Source organism: Leptonotus elevatus, chromosome 6 (assembly GCF_054856555.1).
Source record: "Leptonotus elevatus isolate MCC_2025b chromosome 6, RoL_Lele_1.0, whole genome shotgun sequence".
Lineage (NCBI taxonomy): Eukaryota > Metazoa > Chordata > Actinopteri > Syngnathiformes > Syngnathidae > Leptonotus > Leptonotus elevatus.
Genome location: NC_141244.1, coordinates 18,090,534 through 18,114,572, shown reverse-complemented (window position 1 = coordinate 18,114,572; position 24,039 = coordinate 18,090,534). Strand labels below are relative to the sequence as shown.

Sequence of the window (24,039 nt, the reverse complement as noted above, 5' to 3'; positions counted from 1 at the left end):
GTAAAAGTAGAAAATATAGGCTATATATAGTCCTTCAAATAATTACTCAAAGTGTTTATAAGGAAAAAATTACTGACTGAGCAACTGGTGAGTAAATTCTGATTTAAAAAATAAATAAAAGCAGAGCATTATTTTATTTACATACTCTCATTTAATTATCATTAGAAAATTCCCACATGGGGAGGTAATTGAGTGGTATATACAGGTACACTTTAAAAATATATATAATATAAGTGTGGTATTCTGAAAGTGTAATACAGAAAGCAACGAAAAAGAAGAAAGAAGGCGAGATTAATGTTTTTTAACTGTTGCTTCGAGGTCACGTGATGGGGCTATTGACTTCCGGTACGTCACTACACGTCATCCTCATCTTCTTCCGGTAGAGTCCAAACAAGTCCAGACATGCCCGTAAGTACCCTTACGTTCACTCAAGTAGTCGTTCGCCTTTAAAAGTGTATAAACTGCTACAATAATTACGGGACAAATTTGTGTTTTTGCTTTGTTACGTTGGCGTCGAGTGGTTGCGCTTGTAATGTGGAAATTAGAAGCCAGGAAAGGCCGCAATATGGCGAGACACGTGGACGATAAAGCAGCCCACGTTGTCGATTGGCGATGAGAGCTTCTTTGTCGTTAGGGCTGTAATACGGACTATTATTTATCACGGCATCATTGCTTCTTTAATCAGACATAATTCTGGCAGCAAAAATAAAACTTACTTATGTTCGAGTTCGAACATTAATCCTGGGGATTAAAAAAAAAACGCAGGTAAACTATCGTTAAACAAATGTATTTTCAATATATCTTCATATATCTTTATTTGCTTGTCATTTTCATTAATAATAGTTGTCGTATATAGCTATTTAAAACGTGGCGACATAAAATTTGTGTTTTTGCTTGCAGCTTGCAAAGGATCTGTTGCTCCCTTCCTTTGAGGAGGAGAAGAGGAGACACAAGAAGAAACGACTCGTCCAGAGCCCAAATTCCTATTTTATGGACGTCAAATGTCCAGGTCTGTTAACTAGTTTCTCTATCATTTTAAATGTGGATTATTTGAAAGCAGTGCTAAATGTATACTGTAGAGCAGTGCTTTTATTTATTCATTTATAAATAAACAAACACTAAGTAGTAAAAAATATATATAACTCCAAGTTCCAATTGCCACCATCATTCAAAAATATTTTGGCAGTAAACAAACATTTTATATTATTTCAATCTGCTGTAACATTGAGTACATTTTGAATATTAAAACTCCACTGCAAACAGCTAAATTAAAAGTTAATATAAATGATTGTAAATATAAAAAAGTGTTCTAACATATTAAATGCAAATGTAACTACACATTTTCAGAACTAGATTGCACTACTAGACATGTAATTCAATGATTCAATATGTTTGCGTGCCACTAGTGGGCGCCGTATCACACTTGGAATCGCTGCTGGAGAGCAATTGAAATTGTATGCGTACTTTGCCTTTATGTGTTGCCTTCTCATTGATCTGTGTAGTGATGAGGGTGTCAAATAAGGCATACAGGGACTCTTGTGGCCGCTATTGAATTGAGTTTGATATGACTCGTTTACAAGTGCTGTCGCAAGCACACACACACGCACGCATGCAATAGTGTAACGTGGGCTGTCACGTTTTCAGGTTGCTACAAGATCACCACCGTGTTCAGTCACGCTCAAACTGTGGTGTTGTGTGTCGGCTGCTCCACGGTCCTGTGCCAGCCTACGGGTGGTAAAGCTCGCCTTACAGAAGGTATGTAACACATTAAAAGTGGAGTGTTCACACACCTGCACACTTGTAGGCTGAAAACAAGATGGTGTTAATGACTTTAACGTAAATTTGATGATGGACTGTTTTATTAGTGTAAAATAACAGCTGTCCTAGCCTTGTCATATTAGCAACTCGGCTAACTTGACATAATGTGAGCACGATGGCTAAAAATGAAATTGCGCTAGTGCACTGTAGGGGTGACCCTTGATTAAAAAAGAAAGAAAGAAAAAGGTTTCCTTACCAATACAGCAATGACACAAACATCCATGTTAGGTGCATTTTTTTTCCTGTGTATTTTTAGATGTCAATTTTTTTAAATCAATTTCTTGTATGCATTTTTGTATTCTAGAATATTATACAAGTCATCATTTTAAATATTTTGACACTAGGATCTCAAGCTTTGGGGTACTGTCAACCATCACAGGGTCTTAGAAATAAATCAAAGCTGCACTCCCGCCTGAAGCTTTCAATGCTTTAATTTTGTATTTGGGCGGTGTGACACGTCCAATCTATACTGAATCCATTTTAAAAGTCTGAAATTGCCTTTGTGTTGCCCTTTCATCGCATCCATCGTGAACAGGGTGTCGACTAAGGCGGACATTGATTCTTGCAGCTGTGATAGAAATTCATCATCACAGATGCTTTTCGAACACATTCAGCTGCAAGCACAAACAAGGCGCAGCATTTACGAGGGTGAAAGGGGGTGGCGGCAATGGAACCCGAAGGCTGATTCCATATAAAGGTGCTAATAAAGCAATGTGGATGCACAGGAAGAAACGTAGCCTTTGACACCAAGTCTGCAACAAGGCCTGGTTTGTTTGAACTGGAGCATCCTGGCTACTTTTGTTCCGTGTTTTGCTGCTATGGCAACCATGGCCTTCCCTGCATTTGTAGACATAATGGGTGCACCTGACCCCACTGACCTCATTCCTTCTTCCCTCGACACCGGAGAGCGCATTTGTCTAGCTGTCACTCTGATTGGGTAGATAGATTTAGTGTCTCTCGATTTGGTCTGTGACATAGTTTGCACACCAAGATAAATGTGCAAACTTGTGGAATTTAAAGTGGGCATCGCATTCAATCTCCACACAAACACAACATTAACATTTCAAAGGTGCGGAACCCCTTTAGTTTGTACATGCACTTTCTGTAATGTTAAATCATATTACATTTAGTAACCTGTCTTTTTAAAATTTACAATAGTTTGTAAAACGGTACACAATCATCTTTCTGACTGAATAGTGTTGCTACAGGAAGGTCCAACATGTGCTCCTTGTATGCTAACATTAACCAGAAATGTCCACCCTGTCTTTGTCCATGCTGTCAGCAAGCACTGTTGTAACCAAAAGTCCATCTGTGTCTCCATCTTCCCAGGATGTTCTTTCAGGAGGAAACAACACTAACATGGTTCGGAACCAAGCAGTTGAGAATGACCCAAAGTTTTGAATCAAGTGCTGCTGCTCATCACAGGAAAGAAAATTCATGGCACAAGATTAAACAGGCCTTAATTCTTGTCTTTAAAATAGACCCGGTCTGTTAAATTGTTGTCATCGCCAATGGGCTTTATGTACACTTGCTAAGATGAGAGGTGAAATTAGCAGAACAGTTGACATCAAGCAAGATTGAGGGGCTGAGATGGCACAGAACATCCACTTAATAAATCAAAACTTTTCCAGGAAAGGGTGACACTTAGCGGCTCCCCCTGGAAATTAAAATTCTTTGCTCCAATCATCTTTGTCTCCTGTAGGCAGCTCTGCATGATTCATTAAAGACTGTTAATACCTGCCAAATCAATGCAACAGATCAACATTTAACTAAACGGTCTTTGTTCTGTTTGATTCAGAGGAGGACCTGGCTTGGTTTTGATTTAGGCTTGCTTAAGACATAGATGTTAGGATGGGACATTTTTGTGGGAAATGTTTTGTAAAAGTGCGCAAAATCATTTGCTGAAATATGTATTGGAAAATATTTTGCCTACACTGTTGGCTATTTCCATAATGTGATTTATCTTAAGTTGTATACTAAACATTTAATTACTCGCTTAGGCAGTTTTTGATGTTACTGTAATATTTTGTTGGTATCTTGTTCACTGACCAAATAATAAAAAACGTGGATGATGTTAAATGTGATTGTGATTACTCCGATTTTCCTTCCTGACTTCAGATAGTCCTCATGCATATTTAAATCTACACTGATTATTCATGACACACATGCATTTGTGTTAAGTTCTTGTCTGCCTTGCACTCAACTGATTGGATATTCAGTTCTTATGCCATGAAACCTGAGCCATATTAATGAACTGCAATCTAATGAGACTCAAATGCATAGGGATTATTATTTTATTTTTTTAATCTTCAAAGCTAGATAATGCTGTTTTGATTAACACTTGTCAGGGTCTCTAAAAAAATTTGGGGAGCAATTTTGCTAATGAATGACTTAATTTGATGTTTATAAATTCCAGGGACCTGACGAAAATGTTGATTAAAAATACGTCCATACCCAATATTTCAGTATTCGAGTATCTTACAGAAAATGCGATTAACTAATTGTGCATTTGGATGAACTACAGTATAGTTTAATACATTTCATTTCACGAACAACTAATTGATTTCCTTTTTTATATAATTTCTTAAATTCACATTGTGCATAGCAGCAAGCTGTGTTTTTTTTACCTATATACATTTCCAGTCTGGTAAATTCAAAGTTTAACATTTAATGTATTGCGCACAAGGCATTATATAATAATAATAATAATAAAAACTTAAAACAGCCTGTGGACACTCCATATCTCAAATCATCTTTCGTCATTGAAATGAATAAAAAAGTCATTAATCCGTTCCAGCTACCACCATAAAATCCTACAAGATGTTTTTAAGCAAAAATAAAAATAGCACTCTATAATATTGTGCTTTACAATAAGACACAGTAAGTACATTAAAAAAAAAAATATATATATATATATATACAGGGATTCCTCAAGTTACGGCGGGAATCCGTTCCTACGCTGGCGATGTTACCCGAATTTTGTCTTTAGTCGGATTTCCCCGTGAAAGTCAATATTTACATCAAAATACTTTGTACAGTAATTTAAAAAAAAATATTTGCGCGACCAGGAAGAGCCGGAACTTATATTTCGTGTTTCCGCACGGACGTTCATTGCTTACGGACTGCAGAGCGGAGCTAATTCAAATTTAAAAAAGGAAATATGACGCGCTTGATGGTGAGTCGACCTGTTCGATGGACGTCCGTTGCTGGAGCAGGTAACAACAACACAACTTTAAATAACTTTAAAATGGCGTGATTACTGTGGGAAATTAAAGAAAAATAAGGTGCTACGGACGAGGCACGGGCGCCGTAAAGTTGAAACGACGTAATTCGAAGACTCCGTTTTTTAATGTGTCTTTTGTGTGTGTGTGCGTGTCTTGGCCACCTGGGGGTAGTATAATACAGACATTCACATAAAGGCCTACTGTTTATAGATACTGTCTCATCTCATCAGTAAACCACACTAATAGTTGTGGTTTTTTTTGGAGGATAATAAAGAATATATGCCTGTGAGTGAAATGTGAAGTCAAATAACACAGCAACATAGATTCTATAGTCTTTCCCAAATTCCCATTATGCGTTAGCATCTGAAATTAATGAGCCCAAATCTTGCCTGCAGCCTTCCAGTGTGTAGGGTAAATGGCTGTTTGTTTATATGTGCCCTGTAATTGGCGAGCGACAGCGCTGAGATAGGCTCACTGTCGCTGTAGAAAAGGCATCAATGGATTTGTTTACACCATTCCCCGAACCTTCTATCAATCAATGACAAACAACAACACAGGTCGTGTAAATTCATCTAACCTTTCAAATTTGATTTCTACCCGTCTGTTTTCCCTCTCCAGGCAGAGTAGTTTCAGTTATCTGCCTGCTTTGGAGTGCCCGCCAGCATCATGCATGCAGTCGGTGTCAGACGCCGAGTCGGTGGGGGCCCTACGAGAGCGTAAAGGATGAAGGTAGACAGTCATTCATCATCAGTCGGCTGGTGTTGGGCCGAAGGAAAATGAGCTGCAGGGAGGAGGATGTAAACAATGGTCGTACTCTGGCCGCCATGGCAAAGAGGCTGGAAAAATATAAATAATACTTAATAGCCCATGTCCCGGGTTCCAAGTACAGTAGTTGTGTGATAAGAAGGTGTAAATCTCAAAGTGTGGTATGAGTAGCACTATTAGTACAGAAAGAATCAGTAAATTAAATACAAATACAATTCCGACAGCTCTTGTTTTGGAGTTTAACCGTTTAACTGTTCTGTAAGGAAATTCTTTAAAAATCAAACAAAACTTCAGTTCAAATTCAAACTGACAAAGCTAATGTTTCAGCACTTATGAATTCAAGCAATAACTGCAGAGCACCAGTAGGTGGCGGTATCGCTCTGCAAACACTTTCCTGCTCCCGCTCTATAACTGTCAGGCAACTTCACGGCGTGAGTAGTTTTACCTAGTTGTAGTTTTATTGTACAATTTGATGCATGTATGACAGATACGAATTTTTAAATGTTAACTAAACCTTAACTGTCAATTAATGAAAGTATATGATGAAGACAGTACAAAACGAATTCATTCACTAGAACAACTTGGAACCAGCTTCACATAATGGATTGTATTGAAAATATTGTTTTATAATTTTTGTTGATAGGTACTGTCAAATGCCCTAATTTTATTTGAACTATTTTTGACCCCCAAAAATGTGAAATTTAGTCTTGTATACTGCATGACCTGTCCATTTGTGCATACAGGCACATCTCATTAAATTAGGATATGGTACAAAAAAAAACAAGTTTATTTATTTGAGTAGTTCAACTCAAAATATGAGTCATATTCAAAGATTCTGACCTAATTTCTATTTTTTAAAATGTTCTTTCTATTTTTTTAAAACTTAACTATAAGATAAAATCATCAAAATTATGAAAACTAAAATATTTAATTGTGTGTGTAGTGAATCTCTATATAATATATGCATTTTCCACACTATTCAAATTCATGGAAATGGACTGTATGCGAGTCAAAAAATAATAATTCCAGGACTGGTGTCACAAAAGCTATACTTCAAACCCAAACTATGAATTTGATAAAAATAATAATAAAAACAACAATCTCAGTTCAGCACCCATAGTTCACCTTTTTGCTATTTCGCCCCCCCCAATATTTTGTTAAATAGTTTTTAAATATTAAAAATAAAAATATTAAAATAAAATAGTTTTTGGGACCTAGTATATATATATATATATATATATATATATATATATATATATATATATATATATATATATATATATATATATATATATATATATATATATATATATATATATATATATATATATATGGAGAGAGAGAGAGATAAATAGATATAAAAAGAAGTAGAAGCAGCAGCAACTTTTTATTGCTTATTTTCGAGTGCATGCTTGCACGCATGCACACCTACACACACACGCACGGGAGTCTTGTCTCATGCATAATAAGACGCGGCAAAGAGCTTCAGATGTGGAAAGAGACCAAACATCAGACGGAGGGAAAGGAACACAGTGGGAAGGTGCTCGGCAGTGAGTGTGTGGTGTGCTGAGGACTCCCAGGTAGTGTCAGTGAAAGTGGCAGCAGTAGGAGTCCTGTCAGGGGAGGAAACGACTCACAACTCTCCTGCGGGATCATTAAACAAAACAAAACAATCGTCTTCTGCCTTCATGCCGATTCAACTGTCTGAAAAAAGGGGCAATTAAAAACCTCTGCTCCCGCTCATGCTAGCACCGGTACGTCCCCGCTGCACCAAGCCAGAGGGGGACGTGGGGGTGGGTGGGGGTGGGGGGGGGTCAGTGTGGGAGGTTGGCGTTGCCATGGAGAGGATATTGTAATCGTCTGCACTGATGGTAACCAAAGTATTTCCCACTAGTGTGAGCAAAGTGCCTCCGCTCAACAACTGTGCTAATTTCAAGCTACAAACAGATGGTTTGCGCAATTAAAGAGCTCACCTCACGCGGGCGCTTACATAACGACTGGACAGTCAAATCTGGTAGGAAAAAAAACAAAACATCCTCTCTATTGATTAAATACATTTAAAAAATAAATAAATATATTTCCCTACTTGAACATATATTTTTTTCAATCGAGTTTTCTAGAGATAGAACTGGCACCGATATTGGGCATTTTGACAAATGTCGTAAAAAGCCTTTAAAAAAAAAAATCTGACGGTCGATAAAAGGTAAATCTAAAATCATCTTATTCTCTGGGAACTATTTATTTAAATTTTCAGTCAACTTTATAATAGATGCTGCTGACCCTGGGAACCTTCTGAACTTTTTGTTTTTGTTCTATATTAAAACAAAGAAATATGAAAGTTAAAGATTTCAGGTATTTTTAAATATCGGAAAAAAATATGTACTGTAGAAAACTATAGAGAGTTATGGTAGCTACTTGTTTACGTTTCCATTTAACTTTTTAAGACATACTGATAACCTTGGGAGCTCCCTGAAAATTTTGTTAAAAAATTAAAAGGATGTCTATTGTCCAAAAAAAGCTTCTACAGTTTGAAAAGTCTGGAAAACATGCTCTAAGACATTACACCAAAGTAAAGATTGGCATTTGTATTTAATTTTTTCATTTTATTTTTTTACGCTAATAATACAAAAATATAATAAACGCTTTACTTTTCTGTTTGCACTCCCTTTTTAGTATTTGCTTCATCACAACCTCTTAGCTCCGCCTCCAGTCGTCATGGCGATGAAAATCATACTCTGCCGTTTGGCTCATTTTCATGAGACAGGTCCGCCCCCTCAAAACAGGCCCGCCAAACATTTACATGATCAAGATTCCTGTATTATTTGTGGCATGAATTCATTCGCTGAGAAATGTGAATTTTAAAAAGCACACCATTCTCGGTATCATTTATTTATTTTTTTGTCCTCGACAGTGATTAATTGACACTGGAGCGGTGGAGGCGGATTTACAAGGCGACATGCGGGGGGAAGCGACTTACGAGTAGATAAAGCACCTTGCATGAACTTTGCAGATGGAGTGCCGAGCAAACCCCAAGTTGACAAGCAATCCAACCTTTGATAACAAAATGATGTATAGCAGCAGCTGGAATGAAACTCATAATTCTACAGGAAATATAGCCGCGCGGGCCAAATAACCTGAACACAGTTTATGGCTTGTATGTTCAGACATCTTTATTTTTTGCCTTCAGCAGGCATTTTTCAAGGAATACAAACTAAATTCGCGTCCGACCTCTCGCATTTAAATCCCTTTTTATCCAGTCTCGACCACTCAACATGCAAATGCTTCTAACGAGTGTCCTAACACAAACGTGCACATGAGTGCTATCGCTTCGTTCTAATGCTCTGCCGTTTCCCCTAGCAACCACGTCAGCCGACACGTACGCGAGTGTGTTTATGTTAAATTCTGCAAGGGAGTGCGACGTTGTGCATTAGTGCACATTTTGGGAAAAGGCAAGGGCGGGAAGGTCGAAGCGCGATGATGAAAGGAGTACTCATCCGCACACACTCAACGTAAATCACTGAGAGCTTCGAGTAGACAAAATCAAGACGCCGAGGGGAGCCTTGTGTCACGGTGACTGAGGACCACCTTCCACCTGGAGTCCCTTTCATCATTTTCACATACTGAGGAGGAAACTGCAAAGTCAAACACAATCTCTAATGTGTCCAAGTTATTCTAATATCAAAATAAAAGCAAAGTGTATTTTATTTTTTAAGTCCAAAACCTTCATTAACTGGGCTGAAAAATATTGGGATTTAATACACAATTATTTTTTCCCCCCAAAGACCTCTTCCCTTGTATTTTTTAATGAATGCAACCAATGAATTCACTTGTATTGCAATGAACAATATCCAATTTATGATACATAATGGTTTTGTTCTGATAGGTTAGGCTAACAGTCAAATAAAGGCAAATGAATTTCCGCTTCAAATTTCAGCATTTTTAGCATATAACATGATCTTCACATAGATGAATAGCATCATTACTAAAGTATTTAAGCACATTTGTTGTATCAAACCGGTACTGCGCATTAAATCATTAAATACCAAGAATGACGGAAAAAGTCCTTTAGAATCAAAACATTTAGTGCCAAGGTCGAGTTATGTTGTTTTATACGTTTTTTCATTGGGAGGGGTAAATATGAGTAAATAGATTATTATTTTCCTAACTGTTGAATTAAATGCTTCGTTGAAGGAAACCACTTTTTTGATTTTAGAGGTGTCATGAAATAAAAAAATATGATCATAAAACTCTCTGTTTTTCTTTATGTTTGTATACGCAAAAAACAAATTTTCTCCAAATGTTTAGCAAAGCGGCTGAATTTCTTAAAAGTTAACTATACGTTATACTGCCGATTACTAGAGAATGGAAAAAGGTAGATTCTAACTTTTTCTGGGAAAAAAAGTCTATTCTTTGATTTGGTAGTAGATTCAATGTAAAAATAATCATCAAATACAATATTCTAGATCTGCTAAATATTAACATCCTACATTCCAAATTCAGTGAATGGACATCATAGCAGCAGTTTTAACAGACGTTTTTTTTTGCAGTCTTTCGAGCAGCAATCATTTTCTTTTACTGCCCTTTTTGGCATTTAAACAAGGGGTGTGTAGACTTTTTTCTTTCTTTCTTACGGCATTGAGGCAGACAACCATTCACAGATGTATCAAATAAATAATACATATTAGAAAGATTGAAAAACAGTGCCATGAGTCCACATATGCTGTGTTCTGTAGTAAGTTTTACGTTCCATAGGGTCAAATATCCCCCCCCCCTTTTTTTTAATTAACAAGTGATTGTAGGGGAAATACATTTTTGTCCTCACATTTTGAATAGAATATAACTAAAATATACAGCACCTCATCTCCACTTTCCCTTGACTCATTACAACAAAAGAGGCACCATGTTGTTGCCAGTTGAAAGCTTGTTATGACACCTTTACGAAAACATAGAAATCAATTTGAAATGAATCAAAAGGGGGAAAAAATGAGTTCACACATGACCCTAAATGAAAATATTAGTGCAAATACGTCAGTTTAGCCCGCAGTGTTGCTGTTTAATAACTTCACACAGGCAGAGTGCAGCAAGTTATGGTGGGAATATTGGATTGTATAGAGAGAGATTAAATATTAACTACCTACTGTGTACAACTGTTTGTTAAACGCTGACTAGACATTCACCATAATGGATAGGATACATTTTTATAGACTTTGTTTTTAAGGTCACATTAATGTTGCTGTGTTTGCAAAACATGACTGCCATAAGTTAACTTGCTGCACTCTATCAAGGAGTAGGGCAGTAAATATAACGTTACCACTGCTACTATGACAATAAAGTCTGAAATAATTGTAAAAATTAATTGTACCGGTAATATATGAAAAAAGCTTGAAAGAGATAAATGTCAGAGAGTGTTTTTATTGATTGATTGATGTTAAATTCTATTTATATATTTATATTTATTTTAAAAGGTATTTTTTTTATCTCGTTTTTTTATTTTTGTAATTTATTTTCTAATAATTTTTTTGTACTTATATATACTTGCATTGGTCTGAAAAAAAAACTTCCCTAAATGTTACCTAATAAATAATAAAATCATTTATAGTAGCTTATTGCTAGAAGCATTGAATAGGTCTTGTTCATGTAAAAGTTACATAAAAAAAATCTGGTTTTTTTTTTCATTTCACAACCTCAAATGTTTTAACAAATACACAATTTGTTTATATGCAAGTGTTTTCATCATACTGTTCTTTTTTTCTATTTAGAAAGGTAGCCCTAATCGTCCTTTATAGCCCTCTGGATAAATTCAAATTCGAAATGTCTGAACGTGACAAAACTAAAGACACCAAAGATCCACAAAAAGACGAGAGTGGCCATTAAAGATACATTCTGAACATAAACCATAAAAGCGAAGCTAGGTTGAAAAATCTGTGGTCTCCCTTTAATCGAAGCAGAACAAAACATATCCAAGCGTGGTGTTTCTTCTGAAAACAATTGAACGCCGGAAATAAAGAGAAACGTCAATGGGAATATCACTGCAAGGGGTATCAAAACGAAAAAAACAACAACAACAACATAAGCACAATTGTTCTCCATTTGTGGAAGTGGGACACAAAATGAGCTAATGTTCCTATAGAGAGAAATAGAAGACACAAAGAGGACAATTATAGCTGGAGATGAGCAGAGAATTCTGAGAAAAAGAACTCGCAGAAAACGGAATCATTTTCCTTGTTATAGTAAATCTTACCATAATTGGACTATACTGCAGCGCATATACCATAAATTAAAAATGATGCACATATTTCCTCGTATGTCATGAAATTGGCCCAAGGTAAACCAGGCCACACAGAAACAGGGAGGGGGGGGGGGGGGGAACTTTGTCATCTTATAGATATATACTTTATTAATTCTCTCTGATAAAATAAAATTACAAAATAATTTCAAGCCCAGACGTTCCTGCAACGCATCGTTAATGTACAGTAGATATAGTTGTCATGACAAATGAGAAGAATACTATCGGAATATTAGATATCAGCTAGGACCCAGTTGAATGGTAGAAAAGACTAAGCAATACAAAGCTAGTCCATTCATTAACAGCAGACTGTACAATTATATTCAGAGCTGATGCAAGTCAGTTTTCCGGCCACAGTGTGTCACTATAAGACACTTTTCCATATTGTCTCTGTAATGCCGAAAGTAGGCTTGTCTTTTTTTCTTTTTTTTTTCCTTCTTTCCAATGACAAACCCTCCAGTAGACCTTCATCTCTCTTTCTGTGTGTTATTAAGGAATTCTTTCAAGAGTATTTCCTTCATGGCCATGTATCCTTTATAAGGTTTATTTGTGTTCATCAGAGTCCACCTTGGGTTGTTTTGAAAGCGGGCGTGACGCGACACGAGGCGAGGAGCGCCCCAAGCCAACACTGCTCAGCACTCTTAACAAGTCCGTGCCTGGATTTTCACAGTTATTCCCTCGGAACAATATTGTCAAATTGTCCGCGAAATGCCTCCTGCTATGTTTTGACCTGGGTGGCAGCGGCGTTCCCTGCCTTCTTATTGGAGTCCTTTTTAGGAGAGAGCACTTTGGTTGGTGAAGTGTGTGTATACGGTGTGCGTGTGCGTGGCGAGGTTTTGTGTGACCAAGCATACATTCATGATAACAGTTTTTTTTGTGTGTGTGTGAGTGTGTGGAGAGAAGTGACAGTACAGTAGTTCCCTTCATGATTTGGCACGGGGCTGCATCACATTGGGGGGTCCTCGGTTTACAGTTACGTTGCCACAGCGGTGACGTAACCCGAATTTGTATCAGTTGTGGGCAGCCAAGGTTAGCAAGACATTTGTGTAATATCCAAAAATGGTTGACCTGTTTTCTTGTGAAATGTCTTATTTTATTTTATTTTATTTTTTTCTTGTATTGTCACATCTTTAAAATGAACAAAGATTTTGTCAGGTATCTTTGCCAGATATGTTCGTATGTTCTAGAATGTAAAGTTGTGTTGACTTTTGTTAATGAAAGCATTAAAAAAAAAAAGAAGCTACGTGGACAAAAACTAATAAAAAAAAAAATATTAAAAAAACATCTTGGCGGGCCTAAATATCAGAAGCAGCGACCTACATTTATAACCTTAAATTTGAATATTTGTCCAATGAAATTGTATGAAGTTATTCCGAACAGCCTATTCTCTTCATTTGGTTGTGTGTTCACTTGGCTGCACTGCTCAGCAAGTCAATGTTACAAATGTATTTATTTATTTAATTTGATTCAATCAGATACAAGCCTCTGCAGTATGTCATTGTAACTGCCCTGGGCCTTGAACTATATTTGTAATAGTGCTGTAAATAAAACTGAGTTAAAGTAGTTGTGTATATATATATATTTTTAAACTATTTAAAGAATTTAACACTTTAATGTTGACAGCCCTATAATTCTGAACTGCTCCAGATGATGTATCTGGCACAGTTGCGTTATTATTTTTATTATTAAAATAAATAAATAAATAAATAGTATTGATATTAATGGTTTCTATTGCAACATGGTATTAGGTGAAGGATTATAGCGAAGCCAAAATGACATTAGTCTTGTAGGTCATAGATATAAAACAATCAAATTAAAAGCAGTATAAGTTTGATGGGAATGAAGCGTGCCTTCTTGTGCGGTGTGACAGTTCTTCTTCTAATTAGTTCACCGCATGCCATACACGTATGGTGGGCCTGTCGTCAACCGAGGATCCCCCGTACATAGAGAACATGATGATCACACCTGTTAAGATTGTTAGTGAAATAGTTTTTATGATTAAAAACTTGAGACTCTCTTCGTCTTTAGTCACAATAGCTGCAGAATTATATAAGGTAAGGCAACAAATAGGTCCAATGGAAGCTATAGTAAATCAAACATGGCTGCACTAAAGTGGGTTTCCAATTTTCAGCGTGACAATCAAACAAGCCTGAATCGCAGAAGTCAGGCTGAGGTGCTTATTGTACAATTTGATGATGATTTATGTCCATTTCAATTTGACACATGTTGTGTTCACTTTCTATTTCTACTGTACTTTGGAAACAAGTTTTAAGTCATTCAGAGAATGAAAACGAAAAAATGTATCCATTATTTAGCAAATCGGTAAGACCACTCTGGATGGATGACATTGTTATATTCATTTATTGTACTGTGTTCTTAAGAATTTTGTGGGATTTCGCACACAAGCATAATGCACTTTAGGGAGTGGAAAACTAACATTCATTCATTCATCATTAATGTTTGTTTTCAGTGTGTCATGTCTGCCATCAAATAAAATTCAGCACTGACGAGTGGTGGGCATAATCAATCGATTGATTGTTAAGAATTCAGTTTATGGAATTGAGGTGGAATTGGTTAATCATGTCTTGAAGTCAAAATGGACGACCTGCTGCTGAGTCCTTCTCGTGTGTTGTGGTCTATACAGTGATATCAAGTGGCCATTCAAAGCACTTAACTTTATGTACAGCTTCCTACTAAATTATGGTGACAAAACTTGTGAACTTAAGATGCATGAACGGAACATGGCTTTTATTATATTGTATTGTAACACGACAGTGTTGTTATTCAGGGAAAAGTGTTCATCAAGTGCTCGTTTCCAAAGCTAAACGTCAGCGTTTGCCTCAAAATGTGTCATCGCCGATTGTCAGAGTAAAATGTAAGAAGCAATTTTATTGGTCATCAAGCAGGCAAACAATTTCTTATCAACAGGTTCTTTTTTTTTTTTTTTAATTCAGGCACATTAAATAAAACGCTGGGTTGTTTTTTTTCTGACCCACTTGTTAGCTTGCTGTAGATTTCGAACAGATTGGGTTTGCTTTTACCCAAGGTTGGGTTCATGATTTTGACCCAGCAAATTGGGCTGAAGAGCATTTTTGTGCACTGAACTTGAAGTAAATTGAATGTAGTATAAATATTGATGGTGGCTGGATGGCTCAGTGGGTAACATCACTGACTTTGAGCTTACTGTAGAGTTGAAATCCCGGTCAGGGTGGGACATGGGAAATGGGTGGGTTGCCTCAGGAAGGGCATCCGGTGTGAAACGTGCCCAACATATCATGTGAGTGACTTGCTGTGGCAATCCCTGACAATTGTTGCTTCTTCTTAGAAAATGTTGGTGCTAAAATTTAGGGATGGGTGAGTACCGATAGCATGTATCAGTATTGGGCCGATATTGGTCTTATTTTAAGATATCGGGTGTGCGTGGAAACTGCCCATGCCAGCCACTGAAATGTAAGGGGGGAAAAAAATCTGACGTTGAGTAGTCTTTCTCGGCAGTAGTTGGTGCTATAATATTGACCAATCGTCATGTACGTCACATTTTTTTTGGGTGATTGTGTTAAATGAAAATTTTATGCATGAAAAGCCTAAGAGGTATGTGTACTTGATCTCAGTATGTAGGACCAACACTGCCAAAATTAAAAATAAATACATGACTACATAAATGAATTAATGACTAAAAGTGAAAATAACAATGGATATAAAAAAGATAATAAAACAATTTAATTAAAAAAATATATAAATGGAAATAATAATAAAATATAATATATATATATATATATATATATATATATATATATATATAGAGAGAGAGAGAGAGAGAGATAGTAAAAAAAAGATTTAAATAAAAATACATTTAAAAATAAATGTCAAAATAATATAAATATGTAAATAGAATTAAATATCAATCAATAAATAAAAACACTATGTCAAATATAATAATAAAAAAAATTGTGTATATATAAATTGTTTTTATTTTCACTTTTAGTCATTTTGGCAGTTTTCGTCCTCCATACGTGAGTACTCAAAGAGTGAATACTTGTGTTGGTATCGGTATGATAAAAGGGTATTGAACATCCCTAATCAAATTAGTATCATTTTAACTAACCTAGTAACCAATTTCTTGGTGGCGTTAACTCATCAGTATGGGTAGATTTTACCCCATGTTGGATCAAATTCTTACCCCAATTTGCTGGGTCAATTCCTCAAACCAATACGTTGGGTTAGGGTATAAATAACCCAGCACTGGGTTACCTATTTCACCCAATTTGGGCTACTTTGCCCAGCACTTTTAAGAGTGTGTTTATGGTTAATAAAATCTGTTCCTTTTTTGTTTCTCTCAGTAGTTTATGCACAATTTCCGTTGATGTATTTTTGAAGTTGGGGTCTCAACTGTGTTGTAAATATTTATAGAAATCTATCAAATTGTGCCGCGAGCTTAGAAAGAACTTTTGGAACGCTGTATGATGAAGTACAAAGCCATTTAAGCATGAAATGATAGCTGTCATTTATAATCCGCCGCATGTCATGAATACGCAAACTGTATGTCATCCATATTTGATAAGAGTATGACAACAAATCTCTAGGATGCCTGACTTGGGTTTTTAATTAAAGTCAATGCAGAAATGTGCTTTGAGCAAACTCACACGCATGCGTTGTTAGTGTAATTCAGTGCATTATTAGTGTCACAACTCTGCGTTGGGAATCTAAAAGTTAGAAATGTTTACATCGCTTGGCAGTGCTGTGTGCAGATTGACAGTGCATTGACTACTGGCAGTAGAGGCGCTAGTGTTATCTTAAGGGCATTGTGAAAGTGTGTGTGTGTGCGTGTGTGTGTGTGCGTGCGCGGTGCATGCCACTATCTTTTTTTTTTTTCCTTTTTAATCAATTCCGGTCATATTGATCTAACCTTCTGTTAAAGGGATGCTCGTTATCACACAATTAGCATTCTGATAGAAAATACATCATAAGGATAAAAAGTCATGGTCATTAATTCCTGATGAAAGGGCACGGAAAGCGGGAGAGAGCGAAAGAGAGAGAGAGAAAAAAAGAAAGAGAGATAAAGGCTTTTTCTTCTTTTTTTTTCCATTCAGAGTTCACATAATTAGTCCTCGTTATTTCTCCTCCTCCTCCTTTTATACTTCCTAGCGCCATTTCTCACCCTCTTGACGTCCTTCCTCTGCCCCCGCACCTTTTAGAGTCTCCGTTCTTGCTAAATTCCTCTCGCCCTATCGCTCTTAAAAGGGAACGTGCCCCTCACCCCCTCCCCCCTCAAAAAGTGTCATCACTCAGGCCGGCGCTCCCTATTATTTCTCCCCGTTGTCCCATCTTCATCAATTTGAGAGGCTCATTTGTCAGCGCGCCCACTCTCCGTCTGCTGGGGCCTTTTCCCTGCGTTTGGGCTCTCTCAGCAGGTGGAGGTGTTGCCGTTCGGACTCATTTCCGAGCTCCCCTCTGGGCCGGGCAAAGCGGGCTCTAAGGGGGCCAGTGGGGGGGCGGCGGCGGGAGGAGGAACAGCTGGAGTTGATACTGGCGTGGCCGTCGGCGGAGTGGAGGTTAGCGAAGCCGCGGGGGAAAGCGGCACCACGGCTCCCCCTCCCCCGCCTCCCGCGTCCCTCCCATCCCTGAAGTCTCTCTGCCGGAGGAGGTGCACCAGGGCGGCGTGCTGGGCGCTGAGGGTGGCCGAGAGGTGCGCCGGCAGGGCGTTGAAGCCGGCCGTCAGCTGCTCCACCCGTTGCTCCAGGGACAACATCTGGCGCTCCAGGTCCTCGCTGCGGTCGTTGAGCTCCGACATGAGCTCGTACATGACGCTCTGCATCTAAAGGGCCGGAGATGAGACAGGGGGGGTGACTCGTGATGTTTATTTATTGACTTTGTCAAGTAGAGGGCGTCATGAAGGGGAGGATGCTGCATTTTCAAACGTTTGTTGGGTCAATACAAAGTGCCTTTGGCGTCCTCATTAGAATCACTCATTTATTAAAATGCAGCAGGATAATGAAACGGAGCGGACAAACATTTGCATACATATTTTAGCAGTCTATTAAAACCCTTAAAACTGCTGGCTTAAGAATAACACAATATGGATTTAAAAATAACCCAGTAAATGTACCATCTGCTCACTACAATGTGTTTAATAAGTGGTTAAATTATATTAAATCATTTTTTTATACATGGTTTTATTGTCCTCAATAATAAATAAAACAAGTCAATTGGATCATGTATATTGTATTCTATTTTTATGATCATATTGAACATTTTACGTGTCTCTGAAACTGATGTCCACCCTGTCATTAAGACGTTACTTCCCCTTTAGAAGCCTTGTGATGTTTTCAACCAGTATTTTGCTTTTCTCCAATGAGACCAAAACGAAACAGGGATCATCCTATTATGTGTGTAACCAGATGTTGTCGATGTCCACTGTGTCATAGTGCAATAAAAAAAAACTTCCAGGTGCTCTTTAAATGGGAAGTTAACCCTAAAATTTTCTTTACAATAGTAAACGTCTAAATACGGTATTCTGATTAATATTCTGAATAAAGCTGACACAGCCTGACCAATCACGGCTAACCTGTTTTCTGAGTTTAGTCATGTGACGTTTGCAAGCTGTGCCATGATTGGTCGTTACCTGAGCCCCGAGCAACTGGTGGCACAAAATGGCCGCGCCCCCCTTAGATGAAAACGGGTGGAATTGTTTTTTTGGGTTGACTTCCCCTTAAGTACTTGCCGCATTATTATCGTGAAAAATTCAAGTTAATTTGAAGTTATTTGAAGTTTTGCCTAAACTCAAAAACTGCCAACGACAGCGGGAATGTCGGTGATAAATTCCGATGGCACCTTTTCTTGTTCTTTATAGTTTATTTGAATTGCGGTGTCACAATCAGGTTGAAAACCTTGAATGGAAAGAATAATGCCATTGATACATGAAACAAATTTAGATCATCATTGCATTTAATTCCTGAACATACATTAATAAGAAGGTACTTAACCTACCAAACAAAATAACCCACATGTGAGAATCAGAAGCTAAGCTAAAATAGGCTAGCATGGGTTTTCAGTTCTTCACATCTGCAGACAACATGGTACTTAGCATTGACAATTAACATTTAATGCTAGTATTAGCATGACTGCCTAATTGCTAAGCTAATAGTTAGAGTAGAAAGAAACTAGAATTTGAGCATTAGAAAAATTACAAGAGTTTAACATGTTAGCATTAGCACGGTGGCTAAGTTATTAGCAATGTTACCATTAAGCTAGCACTTACAAATATTAAGCATTTTATATTACGACACTGGTTAAACATAGCCATTTGAGAAAGAAGCGCCTCAGACACCACTGCCGCGATACAACGGATTTCACTAGCTGCAAAGCTAATAGAGACCACCCTTCCACTCTCTGCCATTGTCGTTGGGCCTTGGGGGAGGTCTAATCTTGTTACTAAGCGTGCAAAGGACAATATTGTGTTGTGTTTGAATGTAACGACGAGAGACGCTGGAAGGGGTTTTGAAGGAGCAGACGTTAAAATAGGCCGCCTGAGAGGAGTGAGTAAGAACAAAAATGTCCGAGAGGGAATGGATGCAGGAATAAAGAGGAGGCTTGAGGGAAGTCTCTGGAACATTGTGAGAACACAGAGAATGAAAGGAAGGACTCCACACGCACACGCACGCACGCACTTTTGTCAGATCACACGCTCACTCAGACACCCACACGGTCACAGAATCAAAAAGAAAAACACTCCTCTCTTTTCTCCTCACATTCCCACTCAGTCATCCCTGCTTCATAACACTCGTTCCGGTTGCCAAGGAGAGACAAACAGGCAGGTCGTCATGGCGACGGCACAAATTGCACTGAAGGAAATGTTTTAAATGAGTTCATTAACCGAGGCTTTGTGGTACGCGACTCACCTTCGAAAGGTCCACCAGAGTGTTGGCCTGGTCGCTGAGCTTCCTCTGCTCCATTTTCACACTGCGTAATCTACACACACACACACACACACACACATACACAATAGCTAGAGCCGTACAAAGTTGCATCTCAGTGAGTACACAGTGGTCAGTTAATCCCCGGCGGGCCGTGTGACAACAACACTGGCACGGTCACCTTGCCCTGCTTCACCTTTTGCCGCTAGCTGCGTCTGGATTCGCGAGTGTGCAAACATTCAGGAACATTGTGTGCTCTCCCTCTGCGGCGGCATTATAAATCAGGGGACAAAATATTTTAGCTCTGTCGGAACTGAGAGCTCTGGAGGAATAAATAAAAGCTGCATTTAATATGACGAGACCTTGGGCATAATGAGGCCTTTGGGGAAATAAACAAAGGGGAATACAATTACTTATTATATATAAGCTTGCCAGGCAATTATAAATAGGAGTGGTGGAGTTCTGGGAACACAGTGCAATACTAGAAAGTTCTGATTGTCATTTCGAAAATGAAATCAGGTGTTTTTTATAATCAAGTGCTGGCTGATTATATGTCACTGCACTTCTAAATTGTCGCGGTTGGGAAGAAATCCATCATTAGAAATGCTGTTTTACATTGGATATAAAAAGTCTACACACCCCTGCTAGATTTTTGTGATGTAAAAAAAAGTAGACCAAGATAAATTATTTTTAAGCTGGAGAAGCCATGTTAAGGGAGTAGAACTGTGAGGCTAACATGCTAACCGCTAGGTTAGGGTGTAAAATAAATGAAACTAAAAATGGCTATTTCATAGTAATCAATTAATTCTGCAGTTAGTTTTCCATATTCTATTATGCAAATCGATATGAAAAGTTACCATGCTAGGCTGCAAAATGGGGTCCAATAACAATGTATTTGTCCTCAGACTTGGTGAAGCAGCATGTGGCTTCAAGTTGATTTGAAATGCCTCGTTCCAAATAACTGTAAACGTTTGTATTATTATTAATTATTATCCACAGACATCTACTGTTATTGCTATATAGTTTGCGTTAAGAAAATCTTTGTACTGCATTCTTTGTGCTCACGATACTGTGTTAAAACGCATTATATCGTAAAGAATAAAAAGAGCTCATATTGGAAAAAAAAAAAGCACAATATTTAGTGTTTTTGTAAGCTTGGCCAGTCATTTAAAACAATGTCTCATCTATACAATTCTAATGAGCTGAGGTCATAATTATACATATAGTTCAAATATTACAGGTAAGTAATAACACTTCATACTGAGGCACACGAAATAGGTCTTAAACGTAGGTGGCCAAAACATGCTAAATAAAAATTCAACTGCACTATTAAACTAACCACCAGAGGGTGCTGGAACTGCACAAATGGAAATCAACCTGGCCTTTTTAACTAATGTGCTGCTTTTAATATCGTGACATGACGACGACAATATTGTGGCAGTTTTAATATCGCGATATTGCCGTTATCGTTCCAACTCTAGTCAAGCTGTACGTCTAACATAGTTTTTTTTCCTTTTTTTTGTTTTATTGTAATTTGGGATTTGCTAATTTTGCCATGTCGGGGACAAAATAGGGCAGTGCAATTAATTGAAATTCAAAAAGATTAATATTAATTTTAGTTTAAATTGATACATTTCCACCTTTTTTAAATTTAAAATAACTTATTTAATACATTTTGTCTCATCCAAAAATAACTTGCATAATTATAGTGTTCCAAAGAATTTATTTTTTTTAAATAATTTTTACGTAAAAAGATCGTCCTAATCGGGATTTCAATTATTACTAGAGCTGTCAAACGATTTTTAAAAAAAAATCAGATTAATCACATTTTAGAATTTAAGTTAATTACGATTAATGGCTTAATTAAAAAGGTTTTTATTAAAAAAAATTGCCCGCCAAATTTAAAGTGCACCTGTTAGGCGTTAATTATTTCGACATTTAATGTTATGATAACATTTTTTTTTTATTATTATTATACACTAGACACGCTCATCCTCTTTTTCTATCAGTTAATTACTTGCATAATTGAAATTGGGAAAAAAATGACCCCAATAGTTTGACATGAACAAATATTCTGAATGTTATACACACTCATGCATTCTTGTAACCTTTTTTTTTTTTGGGGATTTACTAAAAGATAACCAGCCATTGATGAAACGCTTGTAGTCCGACAGTGAACTATATGCGCTTGTATTCTAATCAGTACATTAGTTATGACGATCAAAGCGTTTGTAAAAGAAAGATGCATGTCGATTAGCCACAACTGTATTTGACTGGATGAACATTTGGCTGATGATGAGTCATTGAAGTCGTGGGTGGATGCAACTGATTTCAAAGGTAGCGTCAGCGTGCGCACGTGTGTGTGTGTGTGTGTGTGTGTGTGCGCGCACGTATTCGTGGGTGTGTGTTAGTTGCGAGTGCTCTCACTGGTGAATTGCCTGCAGGAACTTCCGCTGGTGTTTGCGGACTCTGGAGTGGTCGATCTTCTTCATCAGCTTGGTGTGCTTGTAGATGAGCCAGGTCTCCCTCAGCACGTTGGCCGCCGCGTTCTTTATCTGCTCCCAGGCGACGTACACGAAAAACACACATCGTTAAGCAACAGGTGAGCCTTGCAAGCGGTTTGTCCGCCATTTGCTCATTTTCCTTGACGCGGATTTAAAAAAAAAAAAAACACTTGAGCGTGCTTCCTTTTCATAAAGGATGCCCTCATTGTCAATATGTATTAGACACACTCACACGCATAAACACACACTTTTGCCTGCCAAAGCTTTTCAAGCACACATAAACAGCCGGTTCCTTAGGGACCAAGCGGAGTCTCTCCCTCGCACGTTGTGCCACAATATATCTTAGAGCAGCTCAAATGGGCTGCATCAACATGGCTGGCTGCATGTAATCCGGCGCGGTGGTTTATTAAAAAACAATCGTCTCACATTGTATGACAACAACTGAGAGAAAAATACTCGGGGCTGATACAGTGCCAGTGTGGAATAATTCCACAGAGCAGCCAGTTCAGTGATGGTTATTTCTTCCTATTAGCTGGCTTGGCTGGGAAATGCAATTATTTTATACAATCAGGATGGGAGATTGCTACCATAAACACAAACAAACCTGCCACGACTCTGTAATTGGAAGAATAGAGATCATGCTTTTTTTGTGGTCTTAAGCTAACGTTTTTTTAACAAGTTCTTTTTTGGTAACATTTCCACCAATCAAAACACTGACATTTCCAAAGTCAAATATTTTATTTTAATATGTTCTATGCACCCCCACTAGTGAAGAATTAAGCAGCAAAACCTACCCGGGGCGGCCATTTTGCCAGTCATTGTCGACTGAAAATTACATCAAAGTGTCTAAGAGGTCAGCTTGCGAATGTCACATGAGCAAACACAGAAAACGGGCCGTGATTGGCCGTTACCTGAGCATTTAACTCATTTGCTCCCAAACACGTACAAATACGTTCTATTTAAAATGTTTTAAGTGTCAAAACAAAATTTTATGCGAGCATACAGAAGGCCTCTCAACTGCAAAGAACGATTGAAGAAATGGTAGTTATTACAAAAACGGCAGTAGAGTAAAAGAGATCAACCAGGGCCATGTTGAAAATAGCTCATTTACCCACAGTTCTAAACAGATTTGTGAATAATGATGAAACTTAGCTATATTCTAATGCTAATTGCTGCAAAATGGAAACAGATAGAAGTATACTTTTTTCCTGATAAAAGAAGAGACTAATCTTTCTTTTGGTAGATGTTTTTAAAGCAATAGAACACAATATTCTGTGGGCCTTGCAAAATCAGTCAAAATCCAGTAAAACAGTTGGGAGTGAATCAGTTAAGCACTGTGATGTATAAAAACGGCTGGATTTTGCTTCATAACTCATATTTCACAATTGTAATATTAAATCAGAATGTCATTTTAAACTAGTGAGGTCACATATAACACATTATTGTCAAGAAATGTTTAGGGTTGACTTCCCCTTTAAAGCTACTGAACACAGAATATTGAATTTCGAATCGCTACTGCCAGTGGCCGA

At 37.6% G+C, this 24,039-nt stretch overlaps 2 protein-coding genes and 2 non-coding genes across 5 annotated transcripts in view; 3 read left to right on the top strand and 1 right to left on the bottom strand.

Moving 5' to 3' along the window:
- Positions 1-351: 351 nt before the first annotated feature.
- Positions 352-3,897, top strand: LOC147172409 (small ribosomal subunit protein eS27-like). The gene is made up of 4 exons (XM_086078774.1): positions 352-408; positions 901-1,009; positions 1,645-1,755; positions 3,148-3,897. The coding sequence occupies exons 1-4, from the start codon at positions 403-405 to the stop codon at positions 3,174-3,176; spliced, it is 255 nt and encodes an 84-aa protein (XP_085934900.1). The 5' UTR covers positions 352-402; the 3' UTR covers positions 3,177-3,897.
- Positions 1,467-1,599, top strand: LOC147172411 (small nucleolar RNA SNORA13). Its single transcript, XR_015095473.1, has one exon. It is a non-coding gene; the product is annotated as a small nucleolar RNA SNORA13 (small nucleolar RNA).
- LOC147172410 (small nucleolar RNA SNORA13) lies at positions 2,314-2,446 on the top strand. Its single transcript, XR_015095480.1, has one exon. It is a non-coding gene; the product is annotated as a small nucleolar RNA SNORA13 (small nucleolar RNA).
- A 7,819-nt stretch (positions 3,898-11,716) lies between the features above and the next one.
- The window catches only part of kcnn3 (potassium intermediate/small conductance calcium-activated channel, subfamily N, member 3), a 76,041-nt gene continuing 63,718 nt past the window's right edge, over positions 11,717-24,039 (bottom strand). For both annotated transcript variants that reach the window (XM_086078188.1, XM_086078189.1), the window contains 3 exons: positions 22,434-22,561; positions 19,992-20,061; positions 11,717-17,908 (listed from right to left, as the gene is read on the bottom strand). In XM_086078188.1, the coding sequence (XP_085934314.1) occupies positions 17,498-17,908; positions 19,992-20,061; positions 22,434-22,561 (609 nt within the window). In that variant the 3' untranslated portion in view covers positions 11,717-17,497. The remainder of the gene's footprint in view (positions 17,909-19,991; positions 20,062-22,433; positions 22,562-24,039) is intronic.

What these genes read in the sequence shown, in the direction of transcription:
- LOC147172409 (XM_086078774.1), top strand. An exon ending in TATGGACGTCAAATGTCCAG is followed by an intron (nt 1,010 to 1,644) that starts GTCTGTTAACTA and finishes TCACGTTTTCAG; the next exon opens with GTTGCTACAAGATCACCACC. An exon ending in TAAAGCTCGCCTTACAGAAG is followed by an intron (nt 1,756 to 3,147) that starts GTATGTAACACA and finishes CCATCTTCCCAG; the next exon opens with GATGTTCTTTCAGGAGGAAA.